The sequence below is a fragment of the Odocoileus virginianus genome, chromosome 9 (genome assembly GCF_023699985.2).
Source record: "Odocoileus virginianus isolate 20LAN1187 ecotype Illinois chromosome 9, Ovbor_1.2, whole genome shotgun sequence".
Classification (NCBI taxonomy): Eukaryota; Metazoa; Chordata; class Mammalia; order Artiodactyla; family Cervidae; genus Odocoileus; species Odocoileus virginianus.
The window spans coordinates 47,670,652-47,694,523 of NC_069682.1; the positions used below are offsets into that span (position 1 = coordinate 47,670,652).

Below are 23,872 nucleotides of genomic sequence, written 5' to 3' on the forward strand. Positions count from 1 at the left end.
GTCATTAGGTCGTGTTACACATCCAAGCATTTGCCAGGGGGCCAAGAGGAGGAAGGAATTAACCCTGGTGGTGGTTTAGGGTAGGGGAGACCCTAGGCCCTAGGTGGCACCTGCAGTGGATGATGAGTTGGACTTGGTCAGAAGTAGTTTTGTGGGGTGAGGAGTGTTCTGGGAGGAGGGAACAGGAAAAGAAACATGGGTGGTCGGGCACATGTGACCCAGGCGACTAGCAGGGTTGCAGCGTGCTGGTGCGAGAGGGCTGTTTCTGGCTCCCAGGTTAAGGTTCTTGTTAGAATCTGTGGGGTGTGATTATTCTGCCTCCCAGTGGAGATGGCAGCCCTGAGCTGGGGTGGATGACATGGTGGAGGAAGGCCTGGCAGCATTCTACACAAAGTGGTTGGCACCCTCTGCCTTCCACATGCCAAGGCCAGAGCCCCACATGGGACAGAAATGCAGGCTGTGGACACAGGCGCTGGGCCCAGTGAGAAGGGGTTCCCCATCCTCGAGGCCATGCAGAGACCCTGAGGCACAGTCCTCGAGGGTCAAACATGGATGCAGACCTCTGCCTGCAGGAACCCGGCACTTCTGTGTCGGGGACAGGCTCCCTGTCCCACTAGGCCGGTGAGTGTCCCCACCAGCAGCTTAGCTGGGCAGAGTGCTGGCTTCAGGCCCCAACCTACAGAGGACCTGTGCCATTCTGGGCTGTGGGTCTGCACGGAACTCCTTTCCTGGGAGCTGAGACACCAGCAGCTCCTTCTCCATTTCCAGGTCCCCATGCCTGTGTCCCTGCTGTTCTGCTCACCTCAGATAACTTTCCAGCTCAGCCTCCACCCCGCTGGGCTGTGCTCCACATATGGGGCAATCATTCTCATCCCCAGGGCCCACATGCCGGCCTGGGTGTAAGCTGAAGAGAGGAAATGCTTTCCCCATTTTATGGGAGTCGAGGGAACGAGGCCCCTCATCTTGGTAAGGGCCGAGAGGGGCTCAGAAGGATCTGCAGTCCTCTGTCTCAGCCTGTTTTCCTCCTTTGTAAATAGGAGATAGTGACTGCCCCCCTGCCTCCGGCTCAGAGTGGCCACGTGGCTTGGGGGAGAGAATTTGTGGAAAGTAGCTTTGATTGCATAGTGTAAACAGACACTGTGTAGGCTTAAGGTAGTGGTTCTCAACTCCAGCTCTGGTTCCATATTAGAATTACCAGTAGAGTTTAAGAAATTAGTGCTGTCCCAGTGGTGGGGCTCAGGCTAATATGAACTTTTCAGGTGCTCCTCATGCGCAGCGAGGGTCTAAGAAATTCTAAACTCTCTCTGGAAGTGAAGGGGGCTAAGGAGTCCTTCCTTCCACACTCATGCTGACTGTGTAATGTTGAGGCAAAGAGGAGGCTGTGGGTGTCCCCCTCTCCCTGGCGGTTTCCTGGACTCACGCTCATTGCCACCACCACTACCTCGGCTAGATGCAGGGTGCAGCCTAGAGTGGCACATGGTCAGGCTGCACCGGCTTTAGTGTGAACTTGGGCCAGTCTCTGCCTGAGCGTCTGATGTTTGGCAAGTGATGACACTTGACTGGACTTTCAAATCCCTCATCTGTGAAATGGGAATGAAAACATCAGAAGGGTTTGTAACTGTGAAAGGACGTATGCAAGTAAAACACTCCGCACCTTTTCTGCCCATCTGAGGTCCTCCATGGCAGCCCAGAAAAAGCTCGAACCCTTCTCTCTCCTCTGTCACTGGTGCCATTGTGTGTGGGATCCTAAGACATCTGTACCACTGACAGGAGCCCAGGTGCCAGTGATGGGTGCATGTGGGGTCCCAACCAACACCCTACAAGGGAGGATGTTCGTTTTTACTGCTCCCTTCTACAGAGAGGCTGAGACCTTGCTCAAGTCTGCTCGAACCACCAGTTCAGGGCTCACTCAATTTTGTCCTGGGACCCTTGTCAGCCCCTTGCTCGGTGCCACCCAGAGAACCCCTTTTTCCCCACCACCTGAGCACCAAGAGATAGTACCACCCATGCTGCTCAGGGACTGAAAATGTCTGAATGCAGAGGAAAGATGAAGGGAAGCAGCACAAGCTAGAGAGAGGAAGAAAGAGACTGGTGAGGCTGGAGTGAGGGAGGACCTGGCCAGGAGCTGGAGACGTCCTGATGCCCAGAGAGGGGGGGGGGGGCATGTTGCAAATAACAGCCTCCCCGTGACCAGGATCTAAGACCTGGTTTCTGGGCCAAGCTCTGACTTTCAACTACTGGTGACCTCAGGAGACCTTCCAGGACCTCAGTTGTTTTACCTGTCACATGGGAATCTTGCATCATATCGCTGCTTTTCAAGCTGCCAGTGTTCACCATTAGCAAGCTGTAAAGTCAGTTTAGTGGATTGTGATCAGCAAACTTTTAAAAATGAAGTAGAAAATATCATTGTGCATAGTAAGGGTTCATACTGTTTTGTGAAACTTCACATCAATTATAAACCCATGTGTGTAAGCAATGTACAAAATGTCCTTCCTAATGCAGTCTCTAATAAAAAGCTTGAAGACATTTGGCTAGATGATTTTTAATATATCTGTCCTGTGAGTCACCTTTCACAGTCCAGAATCTGTTCTATGCTTCTCTTTTTACCCCTGCCAAAAGTGGACCACAGAATAAGGCAGGAGGGCACCATACTATCAATTACATACAACTAGGTTTGACTGTAAATGGCTGTGAATCCCAAATAACAATGGCTTAGAGAAATGAACAAGACAGACGTTTACTGGATGTAGGCAGTCCTGGTGAGTGGGTCAGCTGCACAGTCCTGAGGGGCCTGGGCTCTTGCAGATCCCCACTCTGTCATCCCAAAGCATGTGTGGTCTAGACCTGAGTCCACTTCACACCCAGACCTGGGGCAGCAAGTGGAAGAAGATGGAAATAAGCAGGCTAAGGGCCTTTGCCAACTATTTTGAAAAAGAGGTCTCCTCAGAACTGAAAACAGGTATTCAAACAAATGCTTGCAAAGGAACATTCATAGCAGCACTATTTATAAGAATCAAAGGGTAGAAACAACCCAAATATCCATCAACTGATGAATGGATGAATAATATACAGTATATCAACATAGTGGACTATTATTCAGCCACAAAGAAGGAATTAACTGCTGATATATGCTACCACATGGATGAACCTCAAAAACATAATGCTAAGTAAAAAACCAGACTCAGAGACTATATGCGTATGACTCCATTGATATGAAATGACCAGAGCAGACAAATCTATGGGAACAGAAATTAGATTAGTGGTTGCCAGGGGCTAGAGCTGGGGAGGTGGGAAGTGATTGCTAGGGGATGGGGGATTTATCTTGGGGATGAAGAATATGTTCTAAAACTAGATAGTGGTGATGGTTGCACAACATTGTGAATGTACAAAATGCCACCGAATTGTATGCTTTAAGTGGTTAAAATGGCTAATTTCACCTCACTTTTTACAGAAGAGGTTTCGTAGGAATTAATACATATAATTTGCGCCTATAAGTCATTAGCCAGAACTCATTCACATGACCCAGCTGCAGGGGAGCCTGGCCATTAACATGAGAGATTTTATAACCAAGAAAGAAGGAGTGAGGGAATACTGGGATAGACATTTAGCAGTCCCTACCACATCAGTGGTGCTGGTGGCACTGATATTCTCACGATAAAGAAAGTGGGGAAACTGCCCCTGGCCTGCTGGTGGAGTTAGGCAGTGAGTCAAAGACACAGCATGGGATTGTGAGATGGGTCCTGGATGAGAGTCCAGAGACATCTCACTGTGGGCAAATCACTTCCCGGGCCTCCATGTCCTCACAGCCAGAATAATAGGGGAGATGCTCAGTCTCCAAGACGTTACTCCCTCTGATGTTTCTGAGAGTCTGTATTGATGAGTCAATTGTAGGGGTGAAGCCACTCTCCTTTCATCCCTGCCCTTCTTCCAACAAGGCACAAAGAACAGCTCTGAAGCTCATAAACATCCATGAAGTTGTAAACTCAGGAAGAAACTTGGATGGTTGTGCACCTCCCCTATTCCCTGCCCTGTTGTTCACCCATCAAGGCGTGACCGACTCTTTGTGACCCCATGTACAGCAGCATGTTAAGCCTCCCTGTCCCTCCCCATCTCCCGGAGTTTGCCCAAGTTCATGTCCATTGAATTGGTGATGCCATCCAACCAACTCATCCTTTGTCGACCTCTTAGCCTCTGCCTTCAATCCTTCCCAGTATCAGGGTCTTTTCAGTGAGTCAGCTCTTTGCATCAGGTGGTCAAAGTATTGGAGCTTCAACTTCCACACCAGTCCTCCCAATGAGTATTCAGGGTTGATTTCTCTGAAACCAGGATTGACTGGTTTCATCTCCTTGATGTCCAAGGGACTCTTGAGAGTCTTCTCCAGCACCACAGTTCGAAAGCATCATTTCTTCGGCACTCAGCCTTCTTCATAGTCCAACTCTCACGTCTGTACATGACTACTGGAAAGATCATAGCCTTGACTATACAGACCTTTGTCAGCAAAGTGATGTCTTTGCTTTTTCATGCGCTGTCTATATTTGTCATAGCTTTCCTGCCAATAAGCAATCATCTTTTAATTTCACAGCTGCAGTCACCTCCGCAGTGATTTTAGAGCCCAAGAAAAGGAAATCTGTCACTACTTCCACCTTTTCCCCTTCTATTTGCCATGAAGTGATGGGACCAGATGCCATGATCTTATTAGCTTTTTTTTTTTCCCATTTATTTTTATTAGTTGGAGGCTAATTACTTTACAATATTGTATTGGTTTTTGTCAATATTGAGTTTTAAGCCAGCTTTTTCACTGTCCTTTCACTCACCCTCATTAGTGGCTGTTTAGTTCCTCTTCACTTTCTGCCATTAAGGTGATACCATCTGCATATCTGAGGTTATCCTCCCTTTCCTTTCTGGAACAAACTCAGGCTGAGGTTAGTGCTACGTGAAGGGGTGGCAGGTGGGAGAACAAAGGCCCTGGATAATCCACAAACAGGATCATCAGATCCCTGATTTGGACTGGCAAGCTGATCCTAGGATTCAGAAGTGGGGTGATGACTGAAGGCAGCCAGCTGAAGGAGAAGGGTTTCAGGAACCACCTGGGAGCTTTGTGAGCATGCTCTCAACCTGCCCATCCCACTTGGGGGTTCAGGGATGCTCCCCTTCTACTCATGTCTCATGTAGAATGCCTTTGGGACGCTTTGGCCTTCCAGTGGCTCACTCTCTCCTCTGTATCAGGATACAAATGCCAGAAGGGAGGACAATGTGTAGTGAGGTTCCTTACCACCCGGGTGTATTCTGGACTGAAGGAACTGCCAGGGTTCCCCTCCCAGGTGGAGAACAAGAGACCATGGCAACAGGGAGGGTAAGACCTGTCAGTCACTAGGTACATGGCCTCAAGTAAGATGTTTATCTCCTTTGGTTAAGGAGTTGGAGATCGACATGTGCACTCTGCTATATTTAAATTGGATAACCAGCAAGGTCTTACTGTAGAGCACAGGGCGCTCTGCTCAGTGTTATGTGGCAGCCTGGATGGGAGGGGAGTCTGGGGGAGGACGGATCCGTGTAAATGTATCGTAGAGCCCCCTTGCTGTCCACCTGAAACTATCACAACATTGTGAACTGGCTATACTGCAATATAAAATTTTTAAAAATTTTTTAAGATATTTATCTCTCTGAGTGTTAGTTTCCAGTTTCTTTTTTTCTTCAATTGAAGTATAGTTGACTTACAATGTTGTGTTAGTTTCAGATGTACAACAAAATGATTCAGTTATACATAAATATATATTCTTTTTCATATTCTTTTCCATTATAGGTTATTACAAGATATTGATATAGTTCCCTGTGCTCTACTCAGGGACCTTGTTGTTTATCTCTTTTATATATAGCAGTGTGTATTTGCTAATCCCAAGCTCCTAGTTTATCCCCCCCACCCAGTTTCTATAAAGATTTCATCAATGGTGTGTGTAAGTTGCTCTGTGTACTGTTAACAGTTGACACACAGGACACTAATGACAAATATGAGTCCTGTTTTTCCTCACCCTGCAGCTCAGAGAAGCCTTGCACAGCCCACAAGCACTCCAGGGAGAAGCAAGACTCTTTCATCCAGTGCTCACGGTGGGAGAGGCAGAAATGACATTCTCTGTCAGCCGAGGACCCCACCTAGTGTGTGCAAAGGGCCCTTTGTCTCCTTTCAGTGTCTCTGCAGTCAAGGCACCCCGGTGATCAGCCTTTTCTTCATCATTTTCCCTACAGACAAGCCACTGGGTTCTGGGATGAAAGAGACACACCTCTACTCTTAATTTTTTAATAATTAGAATTGGCAAACCTATGTGAACTGGCCATGTGTACTTTTGTGTGTTGATTCCCCCTTTTTTTTTTCAAATCTCTTCTTAAAAATTGAAGTGTAGCTGATTTACAATATTATATTAATTTCATATATATAACATGGGGTTTCAATTTTTATAGATTACATTCCATTTAAAGTTGCTATAAAATATTGGCTATATTTCCTGTGCTGTAAAATCTATCCTTATATTCATTTTATACTTCATAGTTTGTAACTCTTGTCCCCTACTTCTATCTTGCCCTCTCTTCCCACTGGTAACCACTAGTTTGTTCTCTGTATCTATAAGTCTGTTCTGTTTTGTTGTATTCATTCATTTTTTTAGATTTCACATATAAGTGATAATACATAGTATTTGGCTTCCTGGGTAGTGCAGTGATAAAAAGTCTGCCTGCCAATGTAGGAGATGCAAGAGAAGTAGGTTTGATCCTTGGGTTGGGAAGATTTCCTGGAGTAAGAAATGGCAACATGATCCAGTATTCTTGCCTGGAAAATTCCATGGACAGAGGAGCCTGGCAGGTTATAGTCCAAGGGGTCATGAAGAGTCGGACACCACTGAGTAACTGAACACACACACACACACACACACACACACAGACACACACACAGTATTTGTCTTCCACTGTCTGACTTATTTCATAAGACCCTCCAGATCCATCCATGTTGTTGCAAATGGCAAAATTTCATTCTTTTTTATGGTTGAGTAGTATTTTATTGTGTGTATATACCACATCTTCTTTATTTATCTGTTAATGGACACTTAGATTGCTTCCATAGCTTGCTATTGTAAATAATGCTGCTATGAACATTGCATCTTTTTGAATCGGCATTTTTTTATTCTTCGGATAGATACCCAGAAGTGGAATTGCTGGGTCATATGATAGTCCTATTTTTAGTTTTTGAAGGATCCTCAATACCGTTTTCCATAGTGGCTGTACCAATTCACATTCCCTCCAACAGTGTACAAGGATTCCCTTTTCTTCACACCCTCGTCAACATTAGTTATTTGTGGAGACGCCTCTGCTCTTGACACAGCTCTAGCAAACAGTGTTTAAGCCTTGGCAGAAACCAGCTACAGATGGGAATCCCTGCTGCCTCCCCATTCTTTAACCTGTACTATCGGAGGGCTGTCCAGGGACATACTTTCTGTTCTCAACCCATGGTCAAGAATAGTGAGCTTCTCCTGGGGAGAAGACACACGTCCTTTTGGGTTTGGGAGTGAGGAGGATTCTCTGGGGAGACTTGTGTGACCTCAGACCACTGTACCTAAGAGCTCTTCTTTTTTCTAAAGCGAGACAGTGAGTAAATCTCTACCGACTCCCATGCACAGAAGATAGTAAGTGCAGTTGGTAAGAAGCAGGTATTTAGAAGGTGGGGACGTTGCCCTAGAGGGTCCTAACTTTCAGCAAGTCAGGTCTCTGCAGGTCATATAGAGTTTGATGCTTGCCAGAGACCACCCAATATCTGAGCTCTCACCGTTCAACATTTATGTGCAGGAATATTCATCCCCTCTGTCCCTCCTTTCTCTCTGTCCCTTTCTCTTCAATCAGTAGATGTTTGTTGGCTACATGGATGTTTTAGTTTTCCTGAGTTTAAGGAAAAAAAGCTTTTTAATTTATTCTTTCAATAGTTATTTGCTCAATGTATAAATAAATGAGTGGACATGTGAATGAATGACTCTTTAGTACACTGAGCAGGTGGCACGATCACTGTCTAAGCCTGCTTCAGCAGAAACCTTGGTTCATCATCCCAGATTCTGCATCCCACTTGAGTTGATGATGAGTCTTTGCCCACCCTGGAGCTGCTTGGAGGGATCCCCATCCCCAGGCCTGCCCTGGAGCCATGCCCTCTCTGTCTCCCCTTTCTCTTCCAGATAAGACTTCTGCTCTAGTCAAGAATACACTTGCTCTTCTGGGCCTTCGGTCTCTCTGCCTACTGTCTGAAATGCACTTGACAAGTTTCTCTCTTCCTTCAAGGCCTGGCGTTTGCGATGAATTTTTTTTCTGATTCCTATAACTGAAAGTGATTCTTGCCTGTATCTCCTAGACATCTTTTTGGGTGGGGGGGAGGAGATTGGATTTCCCTCATCATTCATTCTGACATGTTGTCTTATGCACTGCTGAAGCTCTTTGAGGGTTAAAACTAATTTTCATACATTTTCACACCCCGACATGTGCCTTACATAGTGTCCTACAAATAACAGGTAATCTCTCTATGTTTATTAAATGAATACTCCGTATATACCTTTCCTTATAGACTAAATTTGGAGCCCTAGTCATGAAGGTCATTGCATGACATTAGTTTTATGTTTGTTTGTTCATTTAGCCCCTCATTTGTTTATCTGATTGTCCTAATCTAGTCAAGCAATGTGTCAGGCATTAGAATATAAAGATAAAGAAGGCACATTCTAATGAACAAAGGCAGATGTATATAAATAAGAGTTGTGTCATCACACTCCCATCATAGCTGTGACCACATTGTAAAGATAGAGAACAGTTTCATTTGCAGAAGATTGGGTGTTGTTATGTCTCAAACAAACTCAAAGGGATTAAATATCTCAAAAGCTTTAAAAAGGTTGAACCCCTCATATCCCATGGAATCTCTCATAACCCTTCTCAGCTTAGCTCCCTCACCTACACAATCATCTGAGAAGTTGGGGATAGATTTTGAGGTGTTTGTCTTCAGGATCTTATCTGGGGATCTCATATGAGGCCTAAGACCACTCTTGCCAGTGAGCCTTTGAAAGTCCCTTCAGGCCAGTGGTTTCCCAATCTCCAGGCCTCGAAATGCTTCCCAGAATCACACAATCCTTCTCAGCATCAAGGGCACAGGTAGACACCAAGGTGTTGCACATATAAAGTATAGATGACACAGGTAAACATTTGCTGGGTGTTGGCATGATAGAAGGCACTTGGTGTTTGGGAAGACACAAAGGGAAAAGCAAGGAAGCCAAACCTGTGTGGTATATTCAAGAGAAGTAGTCTCCTCCCAGTCCTACGTGCACCACTGTCTACAACGGAAGGAGGATAATGTGGACAGAATTGCTTACTCAGTTTCCTCGCTGGTTGGGGGAAGCTACTTCCTTGAGGGCTGAGTGAAAGTCAGCCAGGTGGAAGGGGAGGTGAGGTAGTGTGTGCAAAGCGTCAGCCACCTGAAAAGGCAGGTGGGAATAGGTTGTGAAGTGCTTGCCATCTTGCATTTTAATGTGGTTTTTTCAAGAAGATTCTTCCCCAGCAAGCCCTGTCCAAAAGCTGTCTCTTCGGTAACTTACACCTTTTCCCAAATGCCACCATCCCTTTTCTCCCAGGATCTCAAGTCCTCTCTTCTGTCTCATGGCTTTAGGACTCCAGAGTGTCAACTGGCAGACAGCCTCCAACCGGCAGGCACATCACACAGACAGGTTCAACAGCCAGGATCTCATCGTACGGAGAGGCCAACCCTTCCATGTGTCATTGACCTTATACCGAGGTCTCAGCTCTGGAGGAAGAGTGACATTCACAGCTTCCACAGGTACCTGCTCACTGCTCCTCGCCCCCCTCCCACATACACACCTTGAGGAGACCTTGGGGTTGTGCATTCAAGGGGTGGTGGTGGTGGTGGCCTCAGGCTCTAACCCAGATCTACCACTGACTTGGTAGAGTCAAGTTTCACCTATCTCTGAGGGTCACAGTCTTAACCTCAAGAGGGCTTTGGACCATGTGATCTCCAGCTGCTTCCAGGGCCATAACATGCTGCTTCATTGTATAACGTCTCCCAAAGAATCCCTGTGGTTATATTGGGATCTGGTTTCTCCACAGTCAGCCAAAACTACTTGGTTTCCATTGTCCTATGTCTTTTTTCCAGGGCCTTACCCCTCAGAGTCGGCCAAGACAAAGGCTGTGTTTCCACTCTCCAATGGGACAAGCAGCAGCGGCTGGGGTGCACAACTTGTGTCCAACAGGGACAATGTTCTGAACATCTCCATCCTTAGTCCTGCAAATGCGCCCATTGGAAGGTACACGCTAGACATGCAGATCTCCTCCCAGGGCAGTGATTCCACGCTGAAAGTTGGGACATTCATACTGCTCTTTAACCCCTGGTTGCAAGGTAGGCATCCAACCACCCACACTTCCAGCCATCAGCTAAGGGATGCCCATGGAAAAGAGGTGGAGGGAATGATTTTCATGGGATCAGGTTTGATTAGGGGTAGTTTGTGGAATAGGGAAAGAGCACAGAAGCTAGAAGTCAGAAGCCAGGGGTTTTAGTCCAGCTCTGACTCTGAACCCACTATGTGAGTCTGGCAGTATCTCTACCCTTCTGAGCCTCAAATTCCTCACCATTAGATGGACAACTTGCTATTTCTGGGGCTATTGCAAGGATCTCATGAGTTTTTCAAAACTGTATAGTATGGTGTAATGACTATAGCACCTTCCTGCAGCATGGAGACAGCTTGTGCCTGAAGAGGCAAGTTTTTCATTCCCAGAGGTCTCATTTTCAGATTCTTAGGTCATCTCAGCTTCTCTTTCAAGTTTATAGTTCTCATGATATGACGTGGAAGCATTTTACCCCAAGGCTTCACTCCTCGTTGCAGCTGGGGGAAGGGCTGAAGGTATGGCTTGCTCCAGCCACCATGTGGGTACTCAGGACTGAGACAAGGATGAGTCTCTACAGTTCTCTGTAAGATTCTATCCCCTACTATCTGTTTTTTTCATGTCGAACAGCTGATGGTGTCTTTATGAGTAACCATGCTGAGAGAGAGGAATATGTTCAGGAAGATGCTGGCATCATCTTTGTGGGAAGCACAAATCGAATTGGCATGATTGGCTGGAACTATGGACAGGTAAAAGGATCATAGAGGCTGGCAGTAATGTCCCTATTCTACCCAAAGAAGCTCTGTGGCAAACCCCACAGATAGGTGGCAGTTCCCAAATCTGTCCATTTGCCTGCCTCTTATTTATTCATTCATTCAGAAGACATTCATTGATGATCTACTATGTGCAAGCGACCAAGGTGCACCTATGGATATAGGAGATGGATAAGACATATTTCATGTCTTTGAAGAGGTCACATTTTCATGGGCAAAACAGACACATAACTAAATTGATGCAACAGCATGTTATTGGTACCATGATACATGAATGAAGATAAGGCCCAGTAGAGACTTGCACAACAGTAGTTTCTATTATTCATTCCATGTCATAATGTGATGAAATTTCCTTGGTGTGAGTATTAGACCTCCCAAGGGTCCTAGAGTACTATGACATCTGAGTCCACAGAATTCCCGAGTCTGCTCAGCTAGCCACATCCAGGGATTCCCTCCATATTTTCTTCTTTCCAGCAGACAAATGAAGCATTCCAATGAAGTCCCTTGGGTGGGGTGCCTTGGATGTCCAGCAGAGGGTGGACAGGTGCACATTCTCCCGTGTCTAGTAGTCAACCAGGGCACATCTGCCATGTATTTTATCTTCAGTATAATGCCATATATTTTATATATTGAGTTTTATATGTTGTGTTCTGTGTTAAGTTTCATAGAAAAGAAGAAAAAGGGGCGGGGTGGGTAAGGACATAGGGTGCATGGAGGGGTGGAAGGGAGGATATTTTTGATGGGATGATCTGGAAGAGCCTTGCTTAGAAAGGAACTTAGGATCAGAAACTTAATGGAGGCAAGGGAGCTGGATAAATACCTTGGGGAAAAGCACTGGAGGAAGAAGGAACAGCATATATGAAGACTCTAAGGCAAGAAAGAGATTGGCCTTCTCCATTTTGTGAAAATGGCTTCAAATTACAATTTTAGTGAGACATTTTATAATCAGTTCCCAAATGTCTAAGCGATATGCTCAAGATCAATGTCAGAACTAGATGGAAACTTTGAGATGTGCTCAGCCTGATTCCTTGTTATACAGATGGTGAAATTGAGGCCCAGATAGGTCAAGTGACTGCTCTCAAATTTGTAACAGTGAGGGAGTCTCATTAAACTTGAGGGGCCTCAGCACAAGGCCTTGCGTACAGCAAGAGGTCTGGATGAGTTTTCAGGGTTAAAGGCCAGGTGGGTGGTTGTTCCTCTGTCTCTCAGTTCTGGGGGCCGTGGTGGGGGCGGGGGAGATATGGGCAGTGCCCATGGCTCTTACCAGCATAACCTCCATGCCCTCAATTAGCCGATACTACTTGTAATTTCTTTCATTGTAACATATGGCCCCATTTTGAACAGTTTGAAGAAGGCATTCTGAACATTTGCCTGTCAGTCCTGGATAACAGTCTGAATTTTCGCCGTGACCCTGCTACGGATGTGGCCCGCAGAAACGACCCCAGATATATTGGCCGGGTGCTGAGTGCAATGGTGAGTGCTGAGAAAACCATAATAACTAGTTGTTCGCCTATATCAAACTCAGCTATGGGTTTGGCACAACCACTCATCTTGTTGGTTGATGTCTCACAAAATAAAGTTGGTGGTTATTATATCCCCATTCTGTACATACAGAGCACGACACGCCTCTAAATTAAAGGACTTGCCTGAGACACTTGGGAGTGAGTGGCGGAGGCAGAACCAGACCCAGGCTGCCGGCTTCCCACTGTATTGTGAGGCCTTCCTCAGACGACAAGGACTTGATCTGTGGGGGTCCGCCAGGGCTGGGAGGACACAAGCTGAGACACTGCTCCGTCCCTGGGGCTCCTGGGGAAGGGGTTACGCTCCTTAGCTCTGACTTATCCCCTCCTCAGCACAGAGGGCGTGAGTGCCAGCGGGCAGAGGTTGACATGGTCGTTTTCTAGCTGGGGAACCTGATGCCAGGGGGCTGAAGGGAATCACTCACAACTTAGCTCTCGAGTGAGTCCGGCCAGATTAAGGCCTCCAACTGCCCGCCTGGGGCCACCCTCAACTCACCTACTCCTTCCACGTGAGAAACCTACCCCACCCATCCAAACACACGCATTAGCTGGATACATACACAAGCTGAATGCTGGAGGAATGCTCTGTACTCAGTGGGTAGGAAACCTCTCCATCAGAAAAATGTCCAAACAAGGGATAACCTGCTCAAAAGTTATAAATTAGAAAGCCAAAAGTCAGAGAGTTCTTGAACCTTAACCCTCTGAATCTAAACAATTACTCAGAAGTGTCAACTTTTGTGTGTGTGTGATTAATGGACTAGGCATTTCCAGTCTCTTTTGAGCTGGAGAATATCCAAGCTAATGAGCTAGTTGCATGGTTAAGTGAATGACCTCCTGACTACATGATAGATATTGGGGGTCATCAGACAGGGCTTCTTAACTCGAACCTGGCAGGACAGGTGTGGGGAGGCCCAGAGAATGTGGAGGCACTGAGGAGATGGTGGGAACCAGGGTGGCAGGAAGAGTCAGAGAGGGAGTGGGCCCAGGCTGAACCTTGAAAACCAAGTGGTCCTGCAAGGGTGGGATTAAAGCCCAGCCCAAGGTCTAGGAAAGCTGGTGTTTGGGCAACTTAGAAAGCTGAGCCTCCTCAGTTCAGGAGAGGGTGGGGGAGGCAGCTGGCTCCAGCGGCTGCTGACTCACTCCAGCCCTCGGGACAAAACACTTGATCTCAGAGCCAGGCTCCTCAGCTCCACCTCCCTGCTCTCTCTCCCTAGCCCTCCTGGTTGGGCTGGACCACGAGCTAATTATGGCCTGTGTGGGGCTTTGAAACACTCGGCTCTCAGTCAGAGATGAGCTTGTGATTACCACACTGGAGGCTGGAGCACCTGTGACTCAAGAGATGGAGATGGGCCGTGCAATCTTCCATCTTGAAGAAGCCCCATGGCCCTGATCCTGCAATTCCAGCCTGGCCATCCTGGAGGGGGTGCAGAGCTCACCCAGCACACAGAGGGGCCGTGAAGGCTGGGCCAGCTGGTCATGGGCAAGGATCCTTCTATTTCCAGACTGCTGCTTCTCACAGGCCTTGCCTTGTGACCCCCACAGAGAGAGGGAGCAGTTCTCATTGTGAGGTTGGGGTAAACGCTAATCAGTTTCATAAACTCTGAAGACCTCGCTGCTAGAAGACAGCTGAGGGCGTACTTGCTTCTTCCATTCCCTTTGTAGGAAGGTGAGCTTGAATGAATCAGCTTGTCAACAATCACCCTGCTGACAAGCAGCCAGATTGGGCTCGTGATTCAGGTTTCTCCTTCTTCTTTCTCTTTTAATTTTTTTTTTTTTTTTAATTTGGCTGCATTGGATCTTAGTTGTGGCACACAGTTGTGGATCTTTCATTGCAGTGAACAGATTCTCTAGTTGTGGTGCCTGGGCCCAGTGCAACTCACAGGCTTAGTTGGTCTGTGACACATGGGATCTTAGTTCCCTGACCAAGGATCGAACCCACATCTCCTGCATTGCAAGGCAGATTATAACCACTGGGCAACCAGGGAAATCCTTCTTTTAACTCTTTATAGAAAAGTTCAGATGTTCACAAAACTAGAGGAAAAAGTAAAATGAACTTCTATGTGCCTGTCACCAGTTTCTTCAATTACCTATTCAAGTCCAGTCTTGTTTCATCTGTGTCCCCTTCTCCATGGATTATGTGATAAATTCCAGATATTGCATCATTTTGTCCCTAAATATTTCAATATGAGTCTCTAAAAGACTCAGACTAAGAGACTCAGATCTCTTGATTTCTAGTCTAGTGCTCTTCTCACATGACTTATTCAAGAATCAAGGGCTTCCCAGGTGGCACAGTGGTAAAGAATCTGCTTGCCAATGCAAAAGAAGGAAGAGACATGGGTTTGATCCCTGGGTCAGGAAGATACCCTGGAGAAGGGAATGACAACCCACTCCAGTCTTCTTGCCTGGAAAATCCCATGGACAGAGGAGCTTGGCATGGAATTGCAAAGAGTCAGATGTGACTGAGCATGCACAAAAACACCCATATACAATAATCATGAGTTAAGCTGAGTGAATGAATGAATGGATGGATGAAAAGCAAAAGTCCATCTTTATTCTTTCCAAGAATAAGTTAGTGGCTAAAGTTTTAAAGTGATATTTTTAGAAGAACAGGACACCAAAAGAGAGCTTCAAACTATGGATCCCCAAGTCAGGCAGCAGCAGCCCTCGAGTTCTGGCCAGGAATTGACTGTGGACTGATTTTCTACCCCTGCTTCATCACTGACAAGCCATGGAGTCTTGATTTTCTCTGTGAGCTGGGAATGACATGTGAATTAGGGGCAAACATGGCCTGTTAAGGAAAGCACTTTCAAATTCATAAACTTCTTGATACCCATTATCACAATTATCATCCAAATCGCCCAGAAGGATACAGAGACTTGAGGGAGTCTCCCTGGCTTCCTTCTTTAACTCCTTACCTTCCCCCCTGAACTCTGCCTGTCACTCTCTGTGCTGATTCCCTTGGGGTTTATTCCCACCCAGGTCAATAGCAATGATGACAATGGCGTGCTTGCTGGGAACTGGAGTGGTAGCTACACTGGTGGCCGGGACCCTAGGAACTGGAATGGCAGCGTGGAGATCCTCAAGGAGTGGCAAAGATCTGGCTTCAGGCCTGTCCGATACGGCCAGTGCTGGGTCTTTGCTGGAACCCTCAACACAGGTATTCTGGATAACGTGTGCCTTTGCTGGAAGGATGGGCAGCAGTGGGGTGCCCCCAGGTACTGTCTCCACTGCACCTCGTGTCCTCAGACTGCCCTTGACTTGCAGTGTTGCGATGTTTGGGAATTCCCTCCCGAGTGATCACCAACTTCAACTCAGCTCATGACACAGACCGAAACCTCAGCGTGGATGTCTACTACGACCCCTTGGGACGGCCCATAGACAAAGGCAGTGATAGTGTGTGGTAAGTACTGATCCTTTCTGAGCACCAAATCCGAGTAGCTCCTCCCTAGCTCTCCCCAGCTCCTGGGACCAGCTCCAAACAGGAGTCAGGAGGCAAGTATCATGTCAACACATGGTTTAGAATAGAAATGCTATCATATCTTGGTCTTTCGGCTAAGACCAAGTGTAGAATGGAAATGCCGAAGCTAGCAAGACCCAAAACTCTTCTCAGAGTTCTGCAAATGTTGATGGTCCACTTTATGTTGCCACCAGATGAAGGCTCTGATACCAGTGAAAAATATGATTCCTGGGCTCTGTGAAACTGCCCTGAATTTATAGGGGCCCCTAGACCCTATGATATTTTAGAAGAGAAACATTGAAACTATTGATTTTCTTGTAAGAAGAATAAATTTATGTCATTTCGGGCAACCCATATGACTTAACGGGCTTTCTTAAAGAAAAGCAACATATTTTCTCATATGTAAGAAATTTCCTTGTATCTTGATTGATAGAATAAAATGTTAGCTTATTCTGTATTTCAACTGAAAATAAGAAGCTTTATATGTAACTGGAAATATATATTTCTAAACTATAAATATGACATGTGCATATGTGTGTGTAATATATAATACATGCCAACTGAAAGTAGGTTATCTAAAACTTACAGGAATATATCTATAACTTTGTATAGCTTCTTATATACATAAAATAGATATTGTTATAGCTATTTAAGGTTATACCATATGACAAGTTATTACCAGATGGCAACTGAAAATAATTATGTCTATATGTGTATATACACATAGATGTCTACGTATATAAAGTACTACATACATATGTCAATAATCCATTGTTTGAATCCATTTCAAAAGATAGACATATAATAATCATTCACATGCATATACATGGATAGATAACTTAATAACAGATGTCATCTTTTTTCCAGATGTTCAACTTTGAGACAGTCTGTATAAAAAATTCTTTATTGCTTATTATTCCCAGAATAAGTAGATGCAACTTTACTGAAATGTACTTAGGGTAACTAATAGAATAATGTGAAAGGAATATTAAAATTAACAAAAAGAGATATTAAAACAAATAAACAACAGCCTGCACCAACAATGGCACTGAATACTGTAAGCATCCTCTCCCCTCTGAAGGGAGGGAAGCATATGTAATCCACCCAAGGTCACATGGATGCTAGGGTTTAATGGGGGAGAGAAAGTTTATTTCAGATGTTCTTCCTTAATCTACACACACATAATGTTCTCTCTAGTGATGCTGCTACTTACAGTGAGGTTTTGTTTTCCAGCTTCTCATAAGTGAATGTCTTTTCTTCTCCCTGTTTTTTCCTTTTGTTATTGTGTCCAAAATCCCATTGCAACATTTTCTGATCCTTGGGACAATGCCAATCCTGGCTTTGTCTTCCTTTAGAAAAAGAGATGCTTGTTCCAACAAGATGACTAATTTGGGGGAAAGGGTCGTCCCCTTTGGCATAAGCCTTCTGTGATTAACCTGCACACTAGGAACTGCAGAGGGGTCAGAAAGCATAAGGCTCAGTCCTTCTGCTGAGAGCATTTCTGGTGCTGTTAGGGGACAAGAAATGGGGAGGCCATTAGAAGATATTTAGTGATGCAGTGTCCCAGCTGTGTGATTCAGACACTTAGCACTGTGGGAGCTCAGGGAGGGAGCCATCAAGGAAGACCTCCCGGGAACAGGAAGTTGGGGCCTTTAAGCTGAATTTGGAATTAGACCTGAGATCTCTTGGTTACTGTTTCATGTTACACATTAGCTTCATAATTCATTGTAAATATAACCACCTTGGGGCAAGTCTGGACCCGTGGAGACATTCTCTACTGTCATTTCTGTTGGTTTCATTGCAGAAAGGCCCTAAAAGTCTGATTTTTCCTGGGGGTCCCTCATCAGAACCCTCCTCAGAAAGCAATGGGTGCTGAGCATTCCTCCTCCTCCCCCTTCCCTGCCAACTGTGGATGGGGAACCAGCCCTGGATGGTGTGTACACAGTGATTCCTGAGCCCCAGTTCCAGTCCCACTACCGTCTAGCTCTAGAACTTGTATAAGCCACTCCATCTTTCTGGCCCCCAGTTTCCCCATCAGTGAAAAGTAACTGTTGGCTTGGAACTAGATGTTCGCCTAAGCCTCTTTAATTTTTGATTCTGTGAACCTTCAGCTCACCCTACTTTTTGATTTACAGCTACATCTCCCAAGAGTCCCTTCAACATGGTTCCTGCCAGGAGTTGGAGGGAACTAGCTCACAAGTCATTTTCTGCCTGGAGTGAAATTACTAACCTATTTTTTTTTCCTTGCCTATTATTAAAAGGACAGTTTGAGTTTGGACAGAAATTCTTCTATCTGAATCTGTATGTTGCAAATGTTAAAAGCTTTTAGAACCTTGTTCAGATTTGTCTAAAGTAATAGAATGTAAGGATCAAGTGAGGTTATGCACCTGAAAGTGCTTAATAATAATAATAGCAGCAACTAATAATTTGCTGAGCAATTGTGCTCCAGGTCCCTTTCTGAATGCCTGCATGTACTCTTTAGAAACAATGAAGTAGGCACTATTGTGATCACCCCATTTTATAGCTGAGGAACCTGAGACATAGAGTCATTCATTCAAGGGCAGATAACTTGGAAACAGTGAAGCTTGGATTTGAACCCAGGCTACTTTGTAAATTATGAAGCCCCAGAGAGATGCCAAAGAATGTTATCACTATTCCTGACTGATGTTTGAGAAATCTGACCGCATAACTTGAGATTTTCCAGAATAGGGGTTAGGGCAGTGGCTGGACACCAACCAGCTGAAGAATCTGGGTTCTTTGGTTCACACTTACGTGGCAAATGAAAATTTTCTATGACACTAGATGCTATTTCAGGGTTCAGTGGGGAGAAACGATTTTCCCAAAGTAAAACTGAAATAGTGTCCAAGCTAGAGGTGGACACAGGTGTCTATCAATAGGACTATTCCAAGTCAAAGAGCATTAAGATCTCTGAGGGATCTTAGAGAGGGACCTACTTATCTCATATTTGAGAAACCAGAGGCCCAGGGAGAGGCACTAGTAAACAACTGGAGACATTTGGGTGCTCTAAATAAGTGTCTAACTTTATGTAAGTTCCTTAACTTTCTGTACCTCAGTTTCCTGTCTGTAAAATGAAGGGCTAGGTCAGGGGACCTTGGCAGTTTCTTCTAGAGCTCTCTTTGAATCACATTACAGCATCCAGTGGGGTCCGTTTTCTTCTAAGTCATTCTGCTCATGCCAGTGGTTTGACTTAAAAGGCACAAGGCTCTGGACTTTTCACGTCTTTGGAGTCAGGATACTCTGGGGAAAGCTTCTTTACTATGGCTCCCCTCTGTGCCACTGTAAAGGAGGTCTCTGAAGCCTGCAAACAAATGTTTTAGAAAAGTTTGGCCAAAGTTATCTTTATCTTGACATTTCTGGCTTGTTTTCTTGGTTCATTCGATGTGACCCCCCCCCCCCCCCCCACCCAGTTTCTCAAGTCACAGACTTGACTCTATTTGTAGCCTTTACAGAACTCCGAGGTGGGAGGCAAATGGAGATTGCCCATTCCTGTGGTCAGGGTAGTGGAGTCAGTCAGTACTGGGGAAGGACTGTCATAACCCACACCCCTACATGAGCCCTAACTCCTAAGGCATCTATCTCTCCATGGCCACCAGCCTCCACTACTAGTTAGCCAGTCCCCAAAGTATCTGGAGCAGCTTGCTTAGACCCACAGCAAGGAAACCAAGGCAAGAGTGGCAGGGTTCCAGAACAATTCGATTCAAAGAGCATGATGCATGAACTGCATGTCAGACCTTGCACTGGACACTGGGCACCAAGTGGAGTGAGATACACGAACCTCACTAGAGGAGGTCCCAGCTGCACAGGAAGCTGGTGATTGTGGAACAGAAGTTAAATAACTGATCATGCAAGATTCAGAGATAGCATAGAGGTAGGGTTGGCACTCCGAGTATGTTCAGCACAGTTCAGTTCAGTCACTCAGTCGTGTCCGACTCTGCAGCACTCCAGACCTCCCTGTCCGTCACCAACTCCCGGAGTTTACCCAAACTCATATCTGCTGAGTCGGTGGTGCCACCTAACCATCTCATCATCTGTTGTCCCCTTCTCCTCCTGACTAGACGGACCTTTGTTGGCAAAGTAATGTCTCTGCTTTTTAATACGCTGTCTAGGTTGGTCATAACTTTCCTTCCAAGGAGTAAGCGTCTTGAATTTCATGACTGCAGTCACCATCTGCAGGGATTTTGGAACCCCAAAAAAACAAAGTCAGACACTGTTTCCACTGTTTTCCCCTCTATTTGCCATGAGGTGATGGGACCGGATGCCATGATCCTAGTTTTCTGAATGTTGAGCTTTAAGCCAAATTTTTCACTCTCCTCTTTCACTTTCATCAAGAGGCTCTTTAGTTCTTCTTCACTTTCTGCCATAAGGGTGGTGTCATCTGCATATCTGAGGTTATTGATATTTCTCCCAGCAATCTTTATTCTACCTTGTGCCATCTCCAGCCCAGTTGGATGTACATCTCATGATGTACTCTGCATATAAAGTAAATAAGCAGGGTGACAATATACAGCCTTAACGTACTCCTTTTCCTATTTGGAACCAGTCTGTTGTTCCATGTCCAGTTCTAACTGTTGCTTCCTGACCTGCATACAGATTTCTCAGGAGGCAGGTCAGGTGGTCTGGTATTCCCATCTCTTTCAGAATTTTCCACAGTTTGCTGTGATCCACATAGTCAAAGGCTTTGGCACAGTCAATAAAGCAGAAATAAATGTTTTTCTGGAACTCTCTTGCTTTTTCTATGACCCAGCAGATGTTAGAAATTTGATTTCTGGTTCCTCTGCCTTTTCTAAAACCAGCTTGAACATCTGGAAGTTCATGGTTCATGTATTGCTGAAGCCTGGCTTGGAGAATTTTGAGCATTACTTTACTAGCATGTGAGATGAGTGCAATTGTGCGGTAGTTTGAACATTCTTTGGGATTGCCTTTCTTTGGGACTGGAATGAAAACTGACCTTTTCCAGTCCTGTAGCCACTGCTGAGTTTTCCAAATTTGCTGGCATATTGAAGGCAGCACTTTCACAGCATCATCTTTTAGGATTTGAAATAGGTCAACTGGAATTCCATCACCTCCACTAGCTTTGTTCGTAGTGATGCTTCCTAAGGCCAACTTGACCTCACGTTCCAGGATGTCTGGCTCTAGGTGAGTGATCACACCATCGTGATTATCTGGGTCATGAAGATCTTTTTTTGTACAGTTCTTCTGTGTATTCTTGCCACCTCTTCTTAATATCTTCTGCCTTAGTTAGGTCCATACCATTTCTGTCCTTTATTGTGCCCATCTTTGCATGAAATATTCCCTTCGTATCTCTAATTTTCTTGAGTATGTTAGTACAAGATTTTTTGAAGGAGTTAGTATCTGAACTGCATTTAGAAAGACAAATAAGCTTTTACCAGCATAAGGGGTGGGAATCTGGGTCACTTCTAGAGAAGTGAATTCATGAATTCAAAGGTCAGCATAACTCAATTGCTGGCTCTAGGGACAGTGGTTTAGAAACTTCAAAGGTCGAATTAGAATTGATTTGAATGGAGGAGCAAGGAGGGGCAGAGATCAGTTTCTTGTAAAATAAATACTTCAGTCTGTGCTTTTCTGCACTCTTACTGGGGAAACCCTCAAGATAGGAGCGGAGGCCAAGGTTGGAAGGTGGGACAGAGTGTGGCACACAACCAGAAACAAACCAGCACATCCTTGATGATGCACTTGAAAGGCACATACATCCAAGTAAGTGTGAGCAAAGTGATGGCTTTCAAACAAGGGAGGAACCAGGATGTGCTTGTTATCTACTTTGTCTTAAATTCTTGCCTTGCGAATAAATATTCAAACATAGCTACTAACCTATATATCTTTACCAAGTCACCCTTCTCCTAAGGTTCTCTGTCAGAAACAAAATGAATCTGAAATTTGGTGTCCTTACTGTTTTCTCTTCCTCTCTTGCCCTCTCACCCTTCTAAGATCATCTTCCCACACTCCTGCTTTCTCCTGGTTAAAATATAACCGATTTTAAGGGCCCAAAAAAGATTTTGTGGGTCTGCCTGGAGATAATTTCTGTGATGACTTTTTTCCCCTACAACAGTAGGAAATCTCACAAAACATATAAAGAAGTAAAAATCATCTATAATCCTATTGTTCACATACTTTAAATATTTGATAGTTTTCTATCCAATCTTTTATGAGTTGTTTTTATAGAATTGGGATCATGCATTTTACAAGACTTGGGCACAAGACAGAGCATGTAATAGACACATCCTGCTTTTCCCCGTACTTGGAAACCAACCACTTCATAGTTTTAAATCATGTGTTTTTGACTAAACAGGGTATTATGAACATTTTCCCAATGTCATTAATCTTCAAAAATAAGATTTTAAATGTATTATATTCCACTGAATGTTAAGCCATTATCTCTTTTCCCACTATAATAGTAAACTATTTCCTAGTCCCTATGTTACCTATCTATTCCCCTTTTTTTCCTACTTTAAATAACACTGTAACAAGCATTGTTATATCTAAATCTTGAGCACATCAGTGATTAGTCCCATGAGAAAGATTCCTAGAAATGGTATATCCCAGGTTAGAGAATGAACATTTTAAATGCTTATGACACCTATTGCTATTGCCTTCCAGAAATTTTGTAATGAGCTATGTTTCATTACAGTAGTGAGTAAGGGATTGCTTTCTTTCCACTCCTATCATTGGTTGATTTTTTTCATTATCTGTTTGTCATGGCCTTATCCCTTCTGTCTTGTTTTGGAACTGACTTTTTAGCTCTTCCCCTTTCCCCTGAAGAATCTAGCAGGGTCATAGTGCATCTGATAAGTACTTAGGAAGCTCTTCTAACTCCTGACAACTGTATAGTGTAGAACTCTGGATCTGGTCCTCATGGAAAGGCTTGCAAGTTTCATTTTACAAAATGTAAAATGAAAACACTTTTTCCTGATTATAAAACAATAAAAAATAAATTAATGAGAGTCATAGTAATATAGCTACCCAAAGAAAAACACTAATAATGTTATGAGTTAGAGCCTTCCAGACATTCATGCTGTTTATACTCACACACATTAGATGTATGTGTGTTGAGTAATAATTACCCAAATGGGACCAGATTAAATGGTCTGTTTTATAACATTTAATATCTTCCTAATAAATTAAAATTTAGAGAGACAATATCATTTGGTAGTTAAAAGCATGGACATTGCAGCACTTCTGCCTGGGTTAAAATCCAATGCTGCCTATTTATTGGCTTTGAGACCTTGAACAAGTCACTTTACTTCTCTATGCCTCAGTTTCCAGAATTGTTGAAAGAGGATAACACTTATTCCTATCTTTCCTTATAAGAACACTGTGAAGATTAAGACATAACACAGATACTTAGTATTATTCTGTGTTGACACTTAACTGTGTTAGCTATTAGTGTTTATATACTATACATATTTTAAAATATTCATTTATTTTGTAATTAGAGCTTCCCAGGTGGCGCTAGTGGTAAAGAACTGCCTGCCAATGCAGCAGACTTCAGAGATGTGGGTTCGATCCCTGGGTTGGAAAAATCCCCTGGAGGAGGGCATAGCTACACACTCCAGTATTCTTGCCTGGAAAATCCCATGGACAGAAGAGCCTGGCAGGCTAAACTCCATGGGGTCACACAGAATCGGACACGACTGAAACAACTTAACACACATATTTTGTAATTACAAAATTGTAGAAAT

General features: G+C 44.6%; 1 protein-coding gene across 1 annotated transcript in view; it reads left to right on the forward strand.

The window, feature by feature from the left end:
• TGM3 (transglutaminase 3) overlaps positions 1-23,872 on the forward strand; it is a 41,840-nt gene that overhangs the window by 1,771 nt on the left and 16,197 nt on the right. The window contains exons 2-7 of the mRNA XM_020906283.2: positions 9,677-9,844; positions 10,178-10,420; positions 11,035-11,153; positions 12,522-12,650; positions 15,677-15,854; positions 15,962-16,097. Coding sequence (XP_020761942.1) covers positions 9,677-9,844; positions 10,178-10,420; positions 11,035-11,153; positions 12,522-12,650; positions 15,677-15,854; positions 15,962-16,097 — 973 coding nt within the window. The remainder of the gene's footprint in view (positions 1-9,676; positions 9,845-10,177; positions 10,421-11,034; positions 11,154-12,521; positions 12,651-15,676; positions 15,855-15,961; positions 16,098-23,872) is intronic.